The sequence below is a fragment of the Pleurodeles waltl genome, chromosome 4_2, assembly GCF_031143425.1.
Source record: "Pleurodeles waltl isolate 20211129_DDA chromosome 4_2, aPleWal1.hap1.20221129, whole genome shotgun sequence".
NCBI classification, from domain to species: Eukaryota; Metazoa; Chordata; class Amphibia; order Caudata; family Salamandridae; genus Pleurodeles; species Pleurodeles waltl.
The window spans coordinates 742,756,201-742,774,012 of record NC_090443.1 but is presented as its reverse complement, the minus strand read 5'-3'; the positions used below and the strand labels follow the sequence as shown (position 1 = coordinate 742,774,012).

At 45.8% G+C, this 17,812-nt stretch overlaps 1 protein-coding gene across 2 annotated transcripts in view; it reads left to right on the top strand.

The window, feature by feature from the left end:
* WDR47 (WD repeat domain 47) overlaps nt 1-17,812 on the top strand; it is a 357,246-nt gene that overhangs the window by 97,430 nt on the left and 242,004 nt on the right. For both annotated transcript variants that reach the window (XM_069232387.1, XM_069232388.1), the window contains one exon: nt 15,414-15,497. In XM_069232387.1, coding sequence (XP_069088488.1) covers nt 15,414-15,497 — 84 coding nt within the window. The remainder of the gene's footprint in view (nt 1-15,413; nt 15,498-17,812) is intronic.

Sequence of the window (17,812 nt, the reverse complement as noted above, 5' to 3'; positions counted from 1 at the left end):
GAACACACACTCAAAGACTTACTCCAGGCCAATAGGTTTTTATATTGAAAAATATATTTTCTTAGTTTATTTTAAGAACCACAGGTTCAAGATTTACAGTTAATACTTTAAATGTACGGTACTTCACTTAGATACTTTAGGAACTTTGAATGAAAGCAATATCACATACAGTCTTTGTAAAAATGGCAATAAGCTATTTTCAAAGTGGACACTGTGCAAAAATCAACAGTTCCTGGGGGAGGTAAGTAAAGGCTAGTTTTGAAGGTAAGTAAAACACTTACAAGTCTCAAGTTTGGGGCATAGGCAGCCCACCGTTGGGGGTTCAAGGCAACCCCAAATTTACCACACCAGCAGCTCAGGGCCGGTCAGGTGCAGAGGTCAATGAGGTGCCCAAAACACATAGGCACCTATGGGGAACAGGGGTGCTCCGGTTCCAGTCTGCCAGCAGGTAAGTACTTGCGTCCTCGGGGGGCAGACCAGGGGGGTTTCGTAGAGCACCAGGGGGGACACGAGAAGGCACACAAAGTACACCCTCCGCGGCACAGGGGCGGCCGGGTGCAGTGAGCAAAGCAGGCGTCTAGTTTTAGATTGAAAACAATGGAGGGACCCGGGGGTCACTCTAGCGTTGCAGGCAGGCACGGGGGGCTTCTCGGGACAGCCACCACCTGGGCTAAGCAGAGGGTCGCCTGGGGGACGCTCTTGCACTGAAGTTCGGTTCCTTCAGGTCCTGGGGGCTGCGGGTGCAGTGTTGGTTCCAGGCGTTGGGTCCCTTGTTACAGGCAGTCGCGGTCAGGGGGAGCCTCTGGATTCTCTTTACAGGCGTCGCTGTGGGGGCCCAGGGGGGTCGTATCTGGTTACTCACGGGCTCGCAGTCGCCGGGGAGTCCTCCCTGAGGTGTTGGTTTTCTGCAGGTCGAGCCGAGGACGTCGGGTGCAGAGTGTGAAGTCTCACGCTTCCGGTGGAAAACATAAGGGGGGTCATTCCGACCCTGGCGGTAAAACCCGCCAGGGCCGTGAACGACGGAAAGCACCGCCAACAGGCTGGCGGTGCTTTCCTGCCCATTCTGACCGCGGCGGTAAAGCCGCGGTCAGAAAAGGGGATCCGGAGGTTTCCCACCGGATTTCCCCTGGCTGGGCTGAACCTCCATGTAACAAAAGGGGTGAGACTTTGAGGCTCACCGCCAGGTGTTACAGTTCCTGCAGGGGAGGTGAGAAGCACCTCCACCCAGTACAGGCTTTGTTCCTGGCCACAGAGTGACAAAGGCACTCTCCCCATGTGGCAAGCAACATGTCTGGTGTGTGGCAGGCTGGCAGTAACTGGTCAGCCTACACTAGAAGTCGGGTATGTTCTCTTAGATGCCCTCTGGGTGTATTTTACAATAAATTGCACCCTGGCATCAGTGTGCATTTATTGTGCTGAGAAGTTTGATACCAAACTTCCCAGTTTTCAGTGTAGCCATTATGGAACTGTGGAGTTTGTGTTTGACAAACTCCCAGACCATATACTCTTTATGGCTACCCTGCACTTACAATGTCTAAGGTCTTGCTTAGACACTGTAGGGGCATAGTGCTCATGCACATATGCCCTCACCTGTGGTATAGTGCACCCTGCCTTAGGGCTGTAAGGCCTGCTAGAGGGGTGACTTACCTATGCCACAGACAGTGTGAGGTTGGCATGGCACTCTGATGGGAGTGCCATGTCGACTTAATCATTTTCTCCCCACCAGCACACACAAGCTGTGAGGCAGTGTGCCTGTGCTGAGTTAGGGGTCCCTAGGGTGGCATAAGACATGCTTCAGCCCTTAGAGACCTTCCCTGGCATCAGGGCCCTTGGTACCAGGGGTACCAATTACATGGGACTTACCCGAGTGCCAGGGTTGTGCCAGTTGTGGAGACAAAAGTACAGTTTAGGGAAAGAACACTGGTGTTGGGGCCTGGTTAGCAGGGTCCCAGCACACTTTCATATATATATATATATATATATATATATATATATATGTTCGATGGCATGTGTAGCTGCAGATACACATGCTGTGCACATCCCGCCATCTGGTGTTGGGCTCGGAGTGTTACAAGTTGTTTTTCTTCAAAGAAGTATTTTTTCGAGTCACGAGACCGAGGGACTCCTCCCATTTCGACTCCATTGCGCATGGGCGTCGACTCCATCTTAGATTGGTTTTTTTCCGCCATCGGGTTCGGACGTGTTCCTTTTCGCTCCGTGTTTCGGGTCGGAAAGTTAGTTAGAATCTCGAGAACAACAGACACTTGGGTCTTAGCAATTATCCAGCATGGTTATTGCATAGAATTTCTCAAATTCCCTCCAAACATCCCACCGAAAACACACAATATGTCAAAACAACATATAGATCTTCTAGGACTAGAAGTTCAGGCATTGCTACAAAAAGAAGCAATAGAGTTATTACCAAAACAACAAATAAACACAGGAGTTTACTCCCTGTACTTTCTGATACCCAAAAAAGACAAACGTCTGAGACCTATACTAGATCTCAGAACATTAAATACCTACATCAAATCAGATCACTTTCACATGGTTACATTACAAGACGTAATCCCACTGCTCAAACAACAAGACTACATGACAACACTAGACCTAAAGGATGCATATTTCCATATACCAATACATCCTTCACACAGAAAGTACCTAAGGTTTGTATTCCAAGGGATACATTACCAATTCAAAGTGTTGCCATTCGGAATAACAACTGCACCAAGAGTTTTTACAAAATGCCTAGCAGTAGTAGCTGCACATATCAGAAGGCAGCAAATACATGTGTTCCCGTACCTAGACGATTGGTTAATCAAAACCAACACGCTAAGACGGTGTTCACAACACACAAAATATGTCATAGAAATCCTCCACAAACTAGGTTTCTCAATCAACTACACAAAGTCACACCTTCTGCCGTGTCAAACACAGCAATACTTAGGAGCAACAATCAACACAGCAAAAGGGATTGCCACTCCAAGTCCACAAAGAGTTCACACATTTCACAATATGATACAGACCATGTATCCAAATCAAAGGATACAAGTCAAACTGGTGATGAAATTACTAGGCATGATGTCTTCATGCATAGCCATTGTCCCAAACGCAAGGTTGCACATGCGGCCCTTACAACAGTGCGTAGCATCACAATGGTCACAAGCACAGGGTCAGCTTCTAGATCTGGTGTTGATAGACCGCCAAACATACATCTCGCTTCAATGGTGGAACAGTATAAATTTAAACCAAGGGCGGCCTTTCCAAGACCCAGTGCCACAATACGTAATAACAACAGATGCTTCCATGATAGGGTGGGGAGCACACCTCAATCAACACAGTATCCAAGGACAATGGGACATACAGCAAAAACAGTTTTACATAAATCACTTAGAACTGTTAGCGGTATTTCTAGCGCTCAAAGCATTTCAACCCATAATAAGTCACAAACACATTCTTGTCAAAACAGACAACATGACAACAATGTATTACCTAAACAAACAGGGAGGCACACACTCGACACAGTTGTGTCTCCTAACACAGAAAATATGGCATTGGGCGATTCACAACCACATTCGCCTCATAGCACAATTTATTCCAGGAATTCAGAACCAGTTAGCAGACAATCTCTCTCGGGATCACCAACAGATCCACGAATGGGAGATTCACCCCCAAATACTAAACACTTACTTCCAAATGTGGGGAACACCACAAATAGATCTATTTGCAACAAAGGAAAACTCAAAATGCCAAAACTTTGCATCCAGGTACCCACAAGATCAGTCTCAGGGCAATGCGTTATGGATGAGCTGGTCAGGGATATTTGCTTACGCTTTTCCCCCTCTCCCACTCCTTCCATATCTAGTAAACAAATTGAGTCAAAACAAACTCAAACTCATACTAATAGCACCGACATGGGCAAGACAACCTTGGTACACAACACTACTAGACCTCTCAGTAGTACCTCATGTCTAACTACCAAACAGACCAGATCTGTTAACACAACACAACACAAATAACAGATCAGACATCCAAATCCAGCATCGCTGAATCTAGCAATTTGGCTCCTGAAATCCTAAAATTCGGACACTTAGACCTCACACAAGAATGTATGGAGGTCATAAGACAAGCTAGGAAACCTACCACTAGACACTGCTATGCAAATAAGTGGAAAAGATTTGTTTATTACTGCCATAATAATCAAATTCAACCCTTACACGCATCTGCCAAAGATATAGTAGGATACTTACTACAATTGCAAAAGTCAAAGCTAGCTTTCTCTTCAATAAAGATACATCTGACCGCAATTTCAGCCTACCTGCAAATTACGCACTCAACTTCATTATTTAGGATACCAGTCATAAAAGCATTTATGGAAGGTCTAAAGAGAATTATACCACCACGAACACCACCAGTTCCTTCATGGAACCTCAACATTGTCTTAACACGACTCATGGGTCCACCTTTTGAGCCCATGCACTCTTGTGAAATGCAATACTTAACATGGAAAGTTGCATTTTTGATTGCCATCACATCTCTAAGAAGAGTGAGTGAAATTCAAGCATTTACCATACAAGAACCATTTATTCAAATACACAAGCATAAAGTAGTTCTACGGACAAATCCAAAATTTTTACCAAAAGTGATCTCACCGTTCCACTTGAATCAAACGGTAGAATTACCAGTGTTCTTCCCACAGCCAGATTCTGTAGCTGAAAGAGCACTGCATACATTAGACATCAAAAGTGCGCTAATGTACTACATTGACAGAACAAAACTAATTCGAAAAACAAAACAACTATTTATTGCTTTCCAAAAACCTCATACAGGGAATCCAATTTCTAAACAAGGCATTGCTAGATGGATAGTTAAGTGTACTCAAACCTGCTATCTTAAAGCAAAGAGAGAGCTGCCTATTATACCAAAGGCACACTCAACCAGAAAAAAAGGGGCTACCATGGCCTTTCTAGGAAATATTCCAATGAACGAAATATGTAAGGCAGCAACATGGTCTACGCCTCATACATTTACCAAACACTACTGTGTAGATGTGTTAACTGCACAACAGGCCACAGTAGGTCAAGCTGTACTACGAACATTATTTCAAACAACTTCAACTCCTACAGGCTGAACCACCGCTTTTGGGGAGATAACTGCTTACTAGTCTATGCACAGCATGTGTATCTGCAGCTACACATGCCATCGAACGGAAAATGTCACTTACCCAGTGTACATCTGTTCGTGGCATTAGTCGCTGCAGATTCACATGCGCCCACCCGCCTCCCTGGGAGCCTGTAGCCGTTTGGAAGTTGATCTTGAACATTTGTAAATTTGTAAATATATTACTTTAAACTTCATTATGTACATACGTATTCACTCCATTGCATGGGCACTATCACTAGCATACACAACTCCTACCTCACCCTCTGCGGGGAAAACAATCTAAGATGGAGTCGACGCCCATGCGCAATGGAGTCGAAATGGGAGGAGTCCCTCGGTCTCGTGACTCGAAAAAAGACTTCTTCGAAGAAAAACAACTTGTAACACTCCGAGCCCAACACCAGATGGCGGGATGTACACAGCATGTGAATCTGCAGCGACTAATGCCACGAACAGATGTACACTGGGTAAGTGACATTTTCCATATATATATATATATATATATATATATATATATATATATATATATATATATATATATATTTAGGCACCAGAATCAATATGATCAGGTAAGTATGTTTTGCAGGAGACATACTTTCAGGTTTAAAAAGTCGACACCGAGCATTTTTCGGAACTTGCAATGTTATCCTATGGAGGAAAAACAAATATGTCACAAAAAGCAAGGATGGGGAGAGTTATACAGTCCAGTGCACCAACTCCCAAGACAATCCAAATCTACAAACCGAGGTGCAGTGTTCCGAAATTCAAGACTCTGCCTTAACAAAGCTATTGTTCCTTAAAAGCTAGTGCGTGTGGGGACTGAAGACTCCCACTTTAATCAGTAGAGCAGAGCCTTAAATTTCAGAACAGTGCACCTCAGTTTGTAGATCAGGAAAAACAAATACAGCATACAGGTGTGGTGTAGCCACTTATGGGACCAATCCCCTGGACTTAAGGTAAGTATGGGGCGTGGTACAAGGCCACACCAACAGGTCACTCCGGATGGCACTGGAGCAGCCGGATGTAGTACAGTGTCGGGTGCCCATTGTTAGTCTATTGGGTTTGGTCCGGTTACAAAGAGGCTGCTTGGTTGGACTGGGAGGCCAGTCGGGCTGAACCAACAAGTGCTCTCAGCTTTCACTATACTTGGGGATGAGGGAACATATTAGATCCCCTTATTCATGGGCCAGGGTTAACAAGTGCAGAGGTGTCTTGAAGTTCTGTGTTTTCACCTTTGAGAGCACTCATGGTTGAGGCAGCCTGCGAACAGAGGCTGCAGACGACATTCAGGAGTCCACAGTGGACAAGTCCAAGGTGGGCTTTGTCTGTGGAGGGATGGGGGGGGGGACACGCTGGCACTGTAGGCCCACTTCAGCTTGGGCAAGGCAGCACAGGTGCATTGATGCTTTCCGGTGTGGGGTTTTCGGTGGTCCGGAGTCCTCACGGTTCTCTTAGAGTGCCTGTAAGATGCAGGGAAGCAGTTCCAGTCTAAATCGACAGCTTGCAGGATGAGACAACTTTGGTGCAATTCGATGGAAGTAGTAGACATTCTGGCAGGCCTGGTTCCAAGTCAGGTGCTTCTTCCTCAGTCTTTGCTTTTGCTGCTCTTGAGTGTCCTTCTTCTTCGTAGGTCAGCAAGAACCTGATTTTTCTGGTGCCAGGGGCTCTGCTAAATACTGAATTTAGTTGTGTTAGGGGAGTGTAGGGTAGTAACCAATGGGCTACTTACCCATGGGGTCACTACTCCCCTATCTGAACACTTCCTGTGTGAAGTGGGTATAACCCTGTCCCAGAGTTCTAGTTCTGCCATCTCCACAGTGGCATACTTTTAAATGTTATGTCCACATCAGGCAGCTCACCTTAGGGGTGGAACTGACCTGAGGATGGACACGCTTCGGACTACTAATTTTCCCACCTGTCCAGGCGCAAAATGGGCCCTGGGGCAGGGGGGTGTCAGCATCTCCCATTTGAGGGAAGCCAGATCTGCATACCATAGGCCTCTTTGAAGAACCCTGCCTTGGAATGCAGTTTTGCAGGCCCTCCTGTTGGGAGGGTGTGTTAACACCCCTGCCAGAGCAGGCTTTGTTCCTGACTGCCTGAGAGCATAGGCTCTTACCCTTGGGGTCAGAAACCTGTCTGTTGGTGGCATGCTAGTTACAACTAGTGAGCCAGCACATGGGTAGATGGTAGGTTTTAAAGGGGGAGACCTCTAAAGTGCCCTTTGGGTGCATGTATTACTAAATCCATCACTGGAATCAGTGAGGGGTTGTTGTAGTTGGACTGTTGCTCTAGGCAAGACCGCTGATTTAAGGATGACCGCACTTTTGTTTGTAGGCGACTAGGCCAATCCTACAACAAGTTGCAAGTGTCAGCCCACCCCTCCTGGCTCACAAGCAGTAGTGCACCAAAAACTCAAATATTAATAGGTAATTTGTGGCAGCCTTTACGCATGGACTCAAGAGTGTGACATCTCAGAAGGGATTCATGGTTAAATGGAGAATACCCCTTTCTTACATGAGCAACAAGTCTCATTCACACACAGGCAATAAAGGAGAGATGCAGTAAAGTTTTCAATAGGTTTTATAACAAGACTGCAATCTACTGTAAAATGTATGAGCTGCAATGTTAAGGATAATGAACAATGCAAGAAGCAGAACTGTAAAAACAACCGTAATGAATATAAAGACCCCCGCTGTCTTGTAACAACATGAAATGTGAAATAAATGTGGAATAGGCCCTAATACCCTAGTATGATGGACTGAATCTCTAACCTAAAGAGAGCTAGGTGTGTTAAACCTAATCTGCCAGTACGATGTCCATGAGAAGAACACTGACACTGGGGACCTGGATAGCAGGAACCCAGTACACTTCAGTCAAATTTGTATCAAATACCAGGCAAACAGTGGGGGGGGGGCTACTGCAATAAAACCTAGTTTCCTACAACATTGGTTCCCTTACCCACTGTGCTTTTCTTTTAGAGAAGAAAATGGTTGAGGAGATCATTAACCTCATACTCTTTACATCTTTACATTTTTGAATTAGCTTCAAGTCCACTCCTTGTGGTCCAGACCAGGCAAGCAGCCTAGTTCGATTCCCTCACCAGTCAGAACTGATGTTCTTGTACTGAATTCATTATCACAAAAGTGTCTTCAAGGATTAAAAAGGGGGGGTCACATCATGTTGCAATAGGAGAATGTCCTCTTGATCTCACCCTGCTGTTGGATAGGTTGATAGGGGTTTTGCTAACTAATGTATGGAATTATAGTGTATTTTAAGGGAGTGTGCACGGCAGGATCTCTGGAGTAGCCTTCAGAAACACCTTTTACAAAGAGCATTGAGCATAACTTTTTTCCATTTGTTATGTGGGGCATTGGAGGACAGACTGGATGTACCCAAGTTAGTCCCTACATTTCTCATCTATTCTTACAGATGCTGAAAAATGATTACAAGTTCTAGTGTTCTTACATTACAGGGAGGTTGAGGAGTATCTGTGTTGCCAGCTGTTAATCATCCACTGATATATGGAGGGAGGGTAACAGTTGTTCTAGGCCAGTCTGTATGTTTTAGCGGCTAATTCCAGACTGATGATGGGTGTGTTTTTCCTTATTCTTAGAGCTGTTTGGCTACTTTGCTTTTCTTGAGTTGTTTTTGCATTAACCCCTTCTGTGCCCAGGACGTAATGGTTACGTCCTGAGGCACAGTGCTGCTGTGCCCAGGACATAACCATTACGTCCTGTGCACAGAGCCCAGAGGGAGCGCTAGCGCTGCCTCTGTGGGGTTCCCCCCCCCCCCCACCCCCCAAAGTCAGGGATGGAAGGGGAAGCCCTTCCCCTCCCACCCCGACCCCCCCCAACCCCCCCCCCCCCCTGTGACGTCAGCGCGCGCTGATTAGTCACAGGGTCACCCCCATCGCGCGGGAAGCATGTCTTTCCAGCGCGATTGAAAGAGAAATGCTTTTGCATTTCTCTTTCAATCCCATGGGGGAGGCCCGAGAGGCTTCAAAGGGAAGGAAATGTATTTCCTTCCCTTTGAAGTCTCTCAAAGGGTTTCAAAAGCCGGATTGCTTGCAATCCGGCTTTTGAAACCCCACTAGACACCAGGGATTTTTTTTTTTCTTTTCTGAAACTGTCAAAAGGGAGCGACCCCTTGGGCAAGGGTCGCTCCCAGGGGGGGCATTGTTTTGGGAAGGCCTTTTCTGCCCCCCCTGGGGGCAGAAACCTCTAGGCACCAGGGATTATTATTATTATTTTTTCTTTTTGTGATGTTTGCTTTTTTTTTTAGGTGGGGAGCCACCCCTTAGGCAAGGGTCGCTCCCCTAGGGGGCAATATATATTTAGGCCATTTCTGCCCCCCTTGGGGGCAGATTGGCCCCCAAGGGGGGCAGAAACCATTAGACACCAGGGAGTTTTTTTTTTGCGCGCAAATTTCAAGCAACAGGAGCGACCCCTTGGGCAAGGGTCGCTCCCAGGGGGGGCATTTTTTTGGGAAGGCCTTTTCTGCCCCCCCTTTTGAAACTGTCAAAAGGGAGCGACCCCTTAGGCAGGGGTCGCTCCCTGGGGGGGGAGGGGGAATTATTTTAGGCCATTTCTGCCCCCCTGGGGGGTAGATCAGCCTATTTTGATTAGGGGGGCAGAAGCCACTAGGCACCAGGGATTTTTTTGTTTTTTTGTTTTACAGATGGGGAGCGACCCCTTGGACAAGGGTCGCTCCCCTGGAGGGGCAAATTGTATTTAGGCCATTTCTGCCCGCTTTGGGGGCAGATCGGCCGATTTTAGGTCAATCTGCCCCCAAGGGGGGCAGAAACCACTAGGCACCAGGGATCTTTTTTTTGTGCCGTCACGCAAGGGGAGCGACCTTGTAGGCAAGGGTTGCTCCCCAGGGTGGGGGTGGGGTTGGGGGGGAATTTATTTTATGCCATCTCTGCCCCCTTGGGGGCAGATCGGCCTATTGGTATTAGGCCAATCTGCCCCCAGGGGGGGCAGAAACCTCTAAGCGCCAGGGCAAAAAAAGTTTGTGTTTTTTTGTTTGTTTGTTTTTTTAGAGATGGGGAGCGACCCATCAGGCAAGGGTCGCTCCCCTGGGGGGCAAATTGTATTTAGACCATTTCTGCCCCCCTTGGGGGCAGATTGGCCGATTTTAGGTCAATCTTCCCCCAAGGGGGCAGAAACCACTAGGCACCGGGGATTTGTTTTTTGGCGCCAATGTCACGCAGGGGGAGCGACCCCGTAGGCAAGGGTCGCTCCTGGGGGGGGGGCGTTGGGGATGCAAATTTATTTTAGGCCATTTCTGCCCCCTTGGGGGCAGATCGGCCTATTGGTATTAGGCCAATCTGCCCCCAGGGGGGGCAGAAACCTCTAGGCGCCAAGGCAAATTTTTTTTTTTGTGTTTTTTTTTTGTTTGTTTGTTTTTTTAGAGATGGGGAGCGACCATCGGCAAAGGGTCGCTCCCCTGGGGGGCAAATTGTATTTAGACTATTTCTGCCCCCCTTGGGGGCAGATTGGTTGATTTTAGGTCAATCTGCCCCCAAAGGGGCAGAAACCACTAGGTACCGGGGATTTGTTTTTTGGCGCCAATGTCACGCAGGGGGAGCGACCCCGTAGGCAAGGGTCGCTCCCGGGGGGGGGGGGGGGCAAGTTTATTTTAGGCCATTTCTGCCCCCCCCCTGAGCCTAATATTAGGCTAATCTGCCCCCGGGGGGGCAGAAACCTCTAGGCGCCAGGGCAATTTTTTTTGTGTGTTTTTTTTGTTGTTTGTTTGTTTTTTTAGCGATGGGGAGCGACCCATCAGGCAAGGGTCGCTCCCCTGGGGGGCAAATTGTATTTAGACCTTTTTCTGCCCCCCTTGGGGGCAGATTGGTCGATTTTAGGTCAATCTGCCCCCAAGGGGGCAGAAACCACTAGGCACCGGGGATTTGTTTTTTGGCGCCAATGTCACGCAGGGGGAGCGACCCCGTAGGCAAGGGTCGCTCCTGGGCAGGGGGGGTTGGGGGGTCAAATTTATTTTAGGGCATTTCTGCCCCCCCCCCCCCCCCGGGCCGGCTGAGCTAGAGGCCAAAATCCACAGTTAGGCACTTTGCAAAAAACATGTTGTGTCCATGTTGTGTTTTGGGCCATTTCCTTTCGTGGGCGCTAGGCCTACCCACACAAGTTATGTACCATTTTTATCGAGAGACTTATGGGAACGCTGGGTGGAAGGAAATTTGTGGCTCCTCTCAGATTCCAGAACTTTCTGTCACCGAAATGAGAGGAAAAAGTGTTTTTTGGCCACATTTTGATGTTTGCAAAGGATTCTGGGTAACAGAACCTGGTCAGAGCCCCGCAAGTCACCCCATCTTGGATTCCCCTAGGTCTCTAGTTTTCAAAAATGCGCTGGTTTGCTAGGTTTCCCCAGGTGCCGGCTGAGCTAGAGGCCAAAATCTACAGGTAGGCACTTTGCAAAAAACACCTCAGTTTTCTTTCAAAAATTTGGATGTGTCCACGTTGCGCTTTGGGGCGTTTCCTGTCGCGGGCGCTAGGCCTACCCACACAAGTGAGGTATCATTTTTATCGGGAGACTTGGGGGAACGCTGGGTAGAAGGAAATTTGTGGCTCCTCTCAGATTCCAGAACTTTCTGCCACAGAAATGTGAGGAACATGTGTTTTTTTTTTTAGCCAAATTTTGAGGTTTGCAAAGGATTCTGGGTAACAGAACCTGGTCCGAGCCACACAAGTCACCCCATCTTGGATTCCCCTAGGTCTCTAGTTTCCAGAAATGCACAGGTTTGGTAGGTTTCCCTAGGTGGCGGCTGAGCTACAGGCCAAAATCTACAGGTCGGCACTTTGCAAAAAACACCTCTGTTTTCTTTCAAAAAATTGGATGTGTCCACGTTGCGCTTTGGGGCGTTTCCTGTCGCGGGCGCTAGGCCTACCCACACAAGTGAGGTATCATTTTTATCGGGAGACTTGGGGGAACGCTGGGTGGAAGGAAATTTGTGGCTCCTCTCAGATTCCAGAACATTCTGCCACAGAAATGTGAGGAACGTGTTTTTTTAGCCAAATTTTGAGGTTTGCAAAGGATTCTGGGTAACAGAAACTGGTCCGAGCCACACAAGTCACCCCATCTTGGATTCCCCTAGGTCTCTAGTTTTCAGAAATGCACAGGTTTGGTAGGTTTCCCTAGGTGGCGGCTGAGCTACAGGCCAAAATCTACAGGTAGACACTTTGCAAAAAACACCTCTGTTTTCTTTCAAAAATTTGGATGTGTCCACGTTGCGCTTTGGGGCGTTTCCTGTCACGGGCGCTAAGCCTACCCACACAAGTGAGGTATCATTTGTATCGGGAGACGTGGGGGAACGCTGGGTGGAAGGAAAATTTGTGGCTCCTCTCAGATTCCAGAACTTTCTGCCACAGAAATGTGAGGAACATGTGTTTTTTTGTTAGCCAAATTTTGATGTTTGCAAAGGATTCTGGGTAACAGAACCTGGTCCGAGCCACACAAGTCACCCCATCTTGGATTCCCCTAGGTCTCTAGTTTTCAGAAATACACAGGTTTGGTAGGTTTCCCTAGGTGGCGGCTGAGCTACAGGCCAAAATCTACAGGTCGGCACTTTGCAAAAAACACCTCTGTTTTCTTTCAAAAAATTGGATGTGTCCACGTTGCGCTTTGGGGCGTTTCCTGTCGCGGGCGCTAGGCCTACCCACACAAGTGAGGTATCATTTTTATCGGGAGACTTGGGGGAACGCTGGGTGGAAAGAAATTTGTGGCTCCTCTCAGATTCCAGAACATTCTGCCACAGAAATGTGAGGAATGTGTGTTTTTTTAGCCAAATTTTGAGGTTTGCAAAGGATTCTGGGTAACAGAACCTGGTCCGAGCCACACAAGTCACCCTATCTTCGATCCCCCTAGGTCTCTAGTTTTCAGAAATGCACAGGTTTGGTAGGTTTCCCTAGGTGGCGGCTGAGCTACAGGCCAAAATGTACAGGTAGGAACTTTGCTAAAAACAGCTCTGTTTTCTGTGATGTGTCCACGTTGTGTTTTGGTGCATATCCTGTCGCGGGCGCTAGGCCTACCCACACAAGTGAGGTATCATTTTTATCAGGAGACTTGGGGGAACATAGAATAGCAAAACAAGTGTTATTGCCCCTTGTCTTTCTCTACATTTTTCCCTTCCAAATGTAAGACAGTGTGTAAAAAAGACGTCTATTTGAGAAATGCCCTGTAATTCACATGCTAGTATGGGCACCCCGGAATTCAGAGATGTGCAAATAACCACTGCTTCTCAACACCTTATCTTGTGCCCATTTTGGAAATACAAAGGTTTTCTTGATAGCTATTTTTTACTCTTTATATTTCAGCAAATTAATTGCTGTATACCCGGCATAGAATGAAAACCCACTGCAGGGTGCAGGTCATTTATTGGCTCTGGGTACCTAGAGTTCTTGATGAACCTACAAGCCCTATATATCCCCGCAACCAGAAGAGTCCAGCAGACGTAACGGTATATTGCTTTCGAAAATCTGACATTGCAGAAAAAAGTTACAGAGTAAAACGTAGAGAAAAATTGAGGTTTTTTTCACCTCAATTTCAATATTTTTCTTGTTCAGTTGTTATTTTCTGTAGGAAACCCTTGTAGGATCTACACAAATTACCCCTTGCTGAATTCAGAATTTTGTCTACTTTTCAGAAATGTTGCGGTTTCAGGGATCCAGCGTTGGTTTCATGCCCATTTCTGTCACTGACTGGAAGGAGGCTGAAAGCACAAAAAATCATAAAAATGGGGTATGTCCCAGTAAAATGCCAAAATTGTGTTGAAAAATTGGGTTTTCTGATTCAAGTCTGCCTGTTCCTTAAAGCTGGGAAGCTGGTGATTTTAGCACCGCAAACCCTTTGTTGATGCCCTTTTCAGAGAAAAAACCACAAGCCTTCTTCTGCAGCCCATTTTTTTGAAAAAAACGAAATTTTCACTGTTTTTTGGCTAATTTCTTGGCCTCCTTCTGGGGAACCCACAAAGTCTGGGTACCTCTAGAATCCCTAGGATGTTGGAAAAAAAGGACGCAAATTTGGCGTGGGTAGCTTATGTGAACAAAAAGTTATGAGGGCCTAAGCGCGAAGTGCTCCAAATAGCCAAAAAAAGGCTCGGCACAGGAGGGGGAAAAGGCCTGGCAGCGAAGGGGTTAAAGTATGCTCAGCACTGCACAGTAGTGATCGAGGATCATCAGCGTGTTAAACTCACTCAGGAACTCTTGGGAAAATGTGTTGGAGCTTTGTGGCTGCACTGTGAAAGCTGATGTGTAGAGATTTTAGGTAGTGCTGGAGCTTTATTCTGACCATATTTGTGTTGCACTGTGCTGGTCCTGGTTCTTCTGATCAGTTAGAGACTTTGATCTAATTTGCTAGCTTAATTAAATTGTTCAAATCCAGGTATCAGAAAAGTTAAAGAGGAATATATCGTGGCCAGCATGCATGTAATGAGATAGCTTGAAGCTGTTCTTTATGGCTGTACAGATTTTCTACGTGTATGTTTACTAATGACAGTAAGCTTTTGCTCTGCCATTGTGCAACAACCAGAGTGCATTTTAGGACTTCTAGGCCCGTTAATGCACAGTTCCTAATGGTTTATTTTGATTAGTTTGATGACTCGTATATTAGTAGACTGGTATGGCTTATTATGCTTTCCATTAATTTGTGGTGTCATCTCAGCAGTCCTTTGACAATTTTCTTGCGATGTGTAGCACAGTGCTTTTGTCCATCTCCTTATGTTTGATTCAAATTGTGTTAGTTCTTTTGTTTTACAATTGTGCAGTATATCAGAACAATATCTTTAATCCAATTTTACAGTACTTATTTTGTTTCATGAAAATTTTATACTGTATGTTTATTGGAGACCGATATAATCAAATAGATACCTGGCCAGAGGTAGTTTTCTTTCTTTGTCTTATTGCTATGTGCTTTGATCTCGCATGCATTAGTTCCCGAACACTGTGTTGCTTGAAGTAGTTAAACCTACCTTTGGAGACAGAGGCCTCTGTGCGCATTACTTACTGTGTAACTACCCCATTATTCTTAAGTATACTAAAGTATGTTGGAGAAGGACTTGACTACAGCTTGTCTGAGAACAACTCCCAGATCTTACAAAAGTAGCATCCCTCTCACAGGGTGTTAGCTTTTTCAGGGCGGGCTAATTAACTGACGAAACTACTGTTGAAAATTGTGACGCAAAAAAGGTTTTGTCAAATGTTATTAAAGATGAAAGTAATTCACTCTGTTACATTTAGGCAGCTTATCCTAGATGGACAGTGGGATGAAGTTCTTCAGTTTATTCAACCTCTGGAATGTATGGAAAAATTTGACAAGAAAAGGTAATCTTGAAACTTCAAATTGAAGAAGTGTATTTTTGGAGAATATATGTTATGCATTTGTCATGTAACTAATGCTTCTTAAGAGGCTACATGTAAGTGAAAACATTTTCATTTGTTGCTTGTTAGGGTATGTTTTGCCTTTTGAGCTATTGAGAACCTATGTAGCTAGTACAGCTGACTAAACTGTGTAACTCTTTTTTATATATTATAATTTACAAGAGTCCTGTGCCCCAGACATTTGTATTCCGCCCCTCTCATCCCTCCTGCTCTTAGACCTTTTTCTTTTTTTCAGTGCACTGTCTAGTCCCCTTTTCTAAATGCTCTTTAGTTATTACTTTTTTGAATTGTATACAAAGGTCAAGCTAACCAACCGAGAATAAAAATAAAAAATGAATTGACTGACCATGCACCGAAGGAAACTGGTAACTGACTTGAAAACCCCCTACAAATAACAGGGTTAAATTTATTTTTGTTTCTGATGATATATGAATGAAGGGATGCAACATGGCTGGTTTTTGCTTACTTTTTGGTGACACTTAGGCTATTACCCATTATCAAACTGCTGCAGAACTTCGCGTGCCTGTACCGCATGCATTCATGCTTGTGTGGCACGACCCTAGCCCTTCATGTTTACATGCCCTCTCCGGTTCCTTAATGTTTAAAAAAAGATGCAGTTTCTGACTGACAGGTGAGGGGGGTCAGTAACCGGAACGAGGCTGCAGACTAGGAGTGACAGAATTTCCCTAAAGGTACCTTGGTTGTACTGACACATCCTTGTTCTTTCCCATTCAGAATCTATGGGACACAAAGCTGCCCGGTTTATCTCTCTAACAGGAACTTGCCTGCAGAATGCCTCTAATTCCACAATTGCCTTGCTGGAGTATTCCCTGAAATGGACGGATGTTGTGCACTATGCAGAGTGTAGCAATTGGTGATGTATAATATATCCATATATGAATGGTGGACTGAACATCTGCTTGCCTACGATCAACAGCCCCAACAAATACTTGGTATATAGAATTCATTGAGCTCCATAAAAGCGCAATACATACTTCTTGTTTAGATTAAATTCTGACAGCACATTTGAGAATATGTAGGGTGAGCTGGGAGAACCCACAAAACCCTATTGAAAATTATAAAGTCCCATTAGTCCGAGGAATCTATGCCTTTCACAAGTCTCTTACCTTACAACCGTGGGCGACCTTCCAAGTGGTACACTTACAGCCATCGAGGGATTGATGGACAAGTTCACCCTACACAGATGCCACCTTTTGCTATATAAGTACATCCAACACACCATGCACAGACTATGGTCAGTTTCACACACTCCCCCAGAGGTGCACCCATTTATCCAAGCTTTATATACTGTGGAGCACAGGTGCAGACATATCTCTTGATTTTATAGAGCCCTTCTTCCCCTAGCCTCCCCTATGCAAACTCAGCTGAAGGACGAAAGAGAAGCAGAAGCGGGAAGTGCCTTCTACCATAAAGCGTGGGCCCTAGCACTTGAGATACCCCCCACATTTTCCCATAGGGGAAAGATAAGCTATAGAGACCTTATCTTTCCCCTGTGACCATTAAGAACTGCTTCTCACTAACTGCACATTCTTGCCGTCGATTCTCAGCCCAGTCTGCTGACTTCATGCTTTGGTCCTGCTCCCTCCTTAGACTATATTCAGCCTACATAATTAATAGTCCCTCGACCATCATGACCAAATCTACCCCACAGGACTGGCCCTCACCAGCACTTAGTATCTGTAAGTGGTCCAGCAAAGATTGTGCAGCTATTAAACTGCCTAATCTGACCCTCATTCTAGCAAAGCATGAGATCACCCCCCATTGGAAGTCGAAATACCTAACCTCCCTGGGGTTCTGGTACTAGGCCCTTCTCAAGTGGAATAGTGCGAAAAGCTCAGTGCAGAGAAGAGGCCAGGGGTCTCCACAAGCATCCCCTCGCAGTGAGATGGGACACGCTCTTAGATCACCTGTCAGCAGCGTTGGCTGAAAGCACTCATCCCCTCCCCCACAAGAGAGAAATGTCAGTATTCACATCATTTAATTGGATATTTTCTTTCATAGGTGTCCCCTTAATAGACTACTTATAGGCACTTACCAGCTCAGCAGCATTGTACCCTACTTATGCTAGTAACTCGCCTTCCCTTGTCATTTCCTTACACTTTATCTACGCCACTGGGAATCTTGTTTTCTGCTCTATACAGGCTTTTAGCCCACATTTCCCCTCGTACCGAATTTTTTCCTTCCTTTCTCCCCAAGCTTACTTTTACATTGTGAACTTTTAGTACAACAGAACAAAT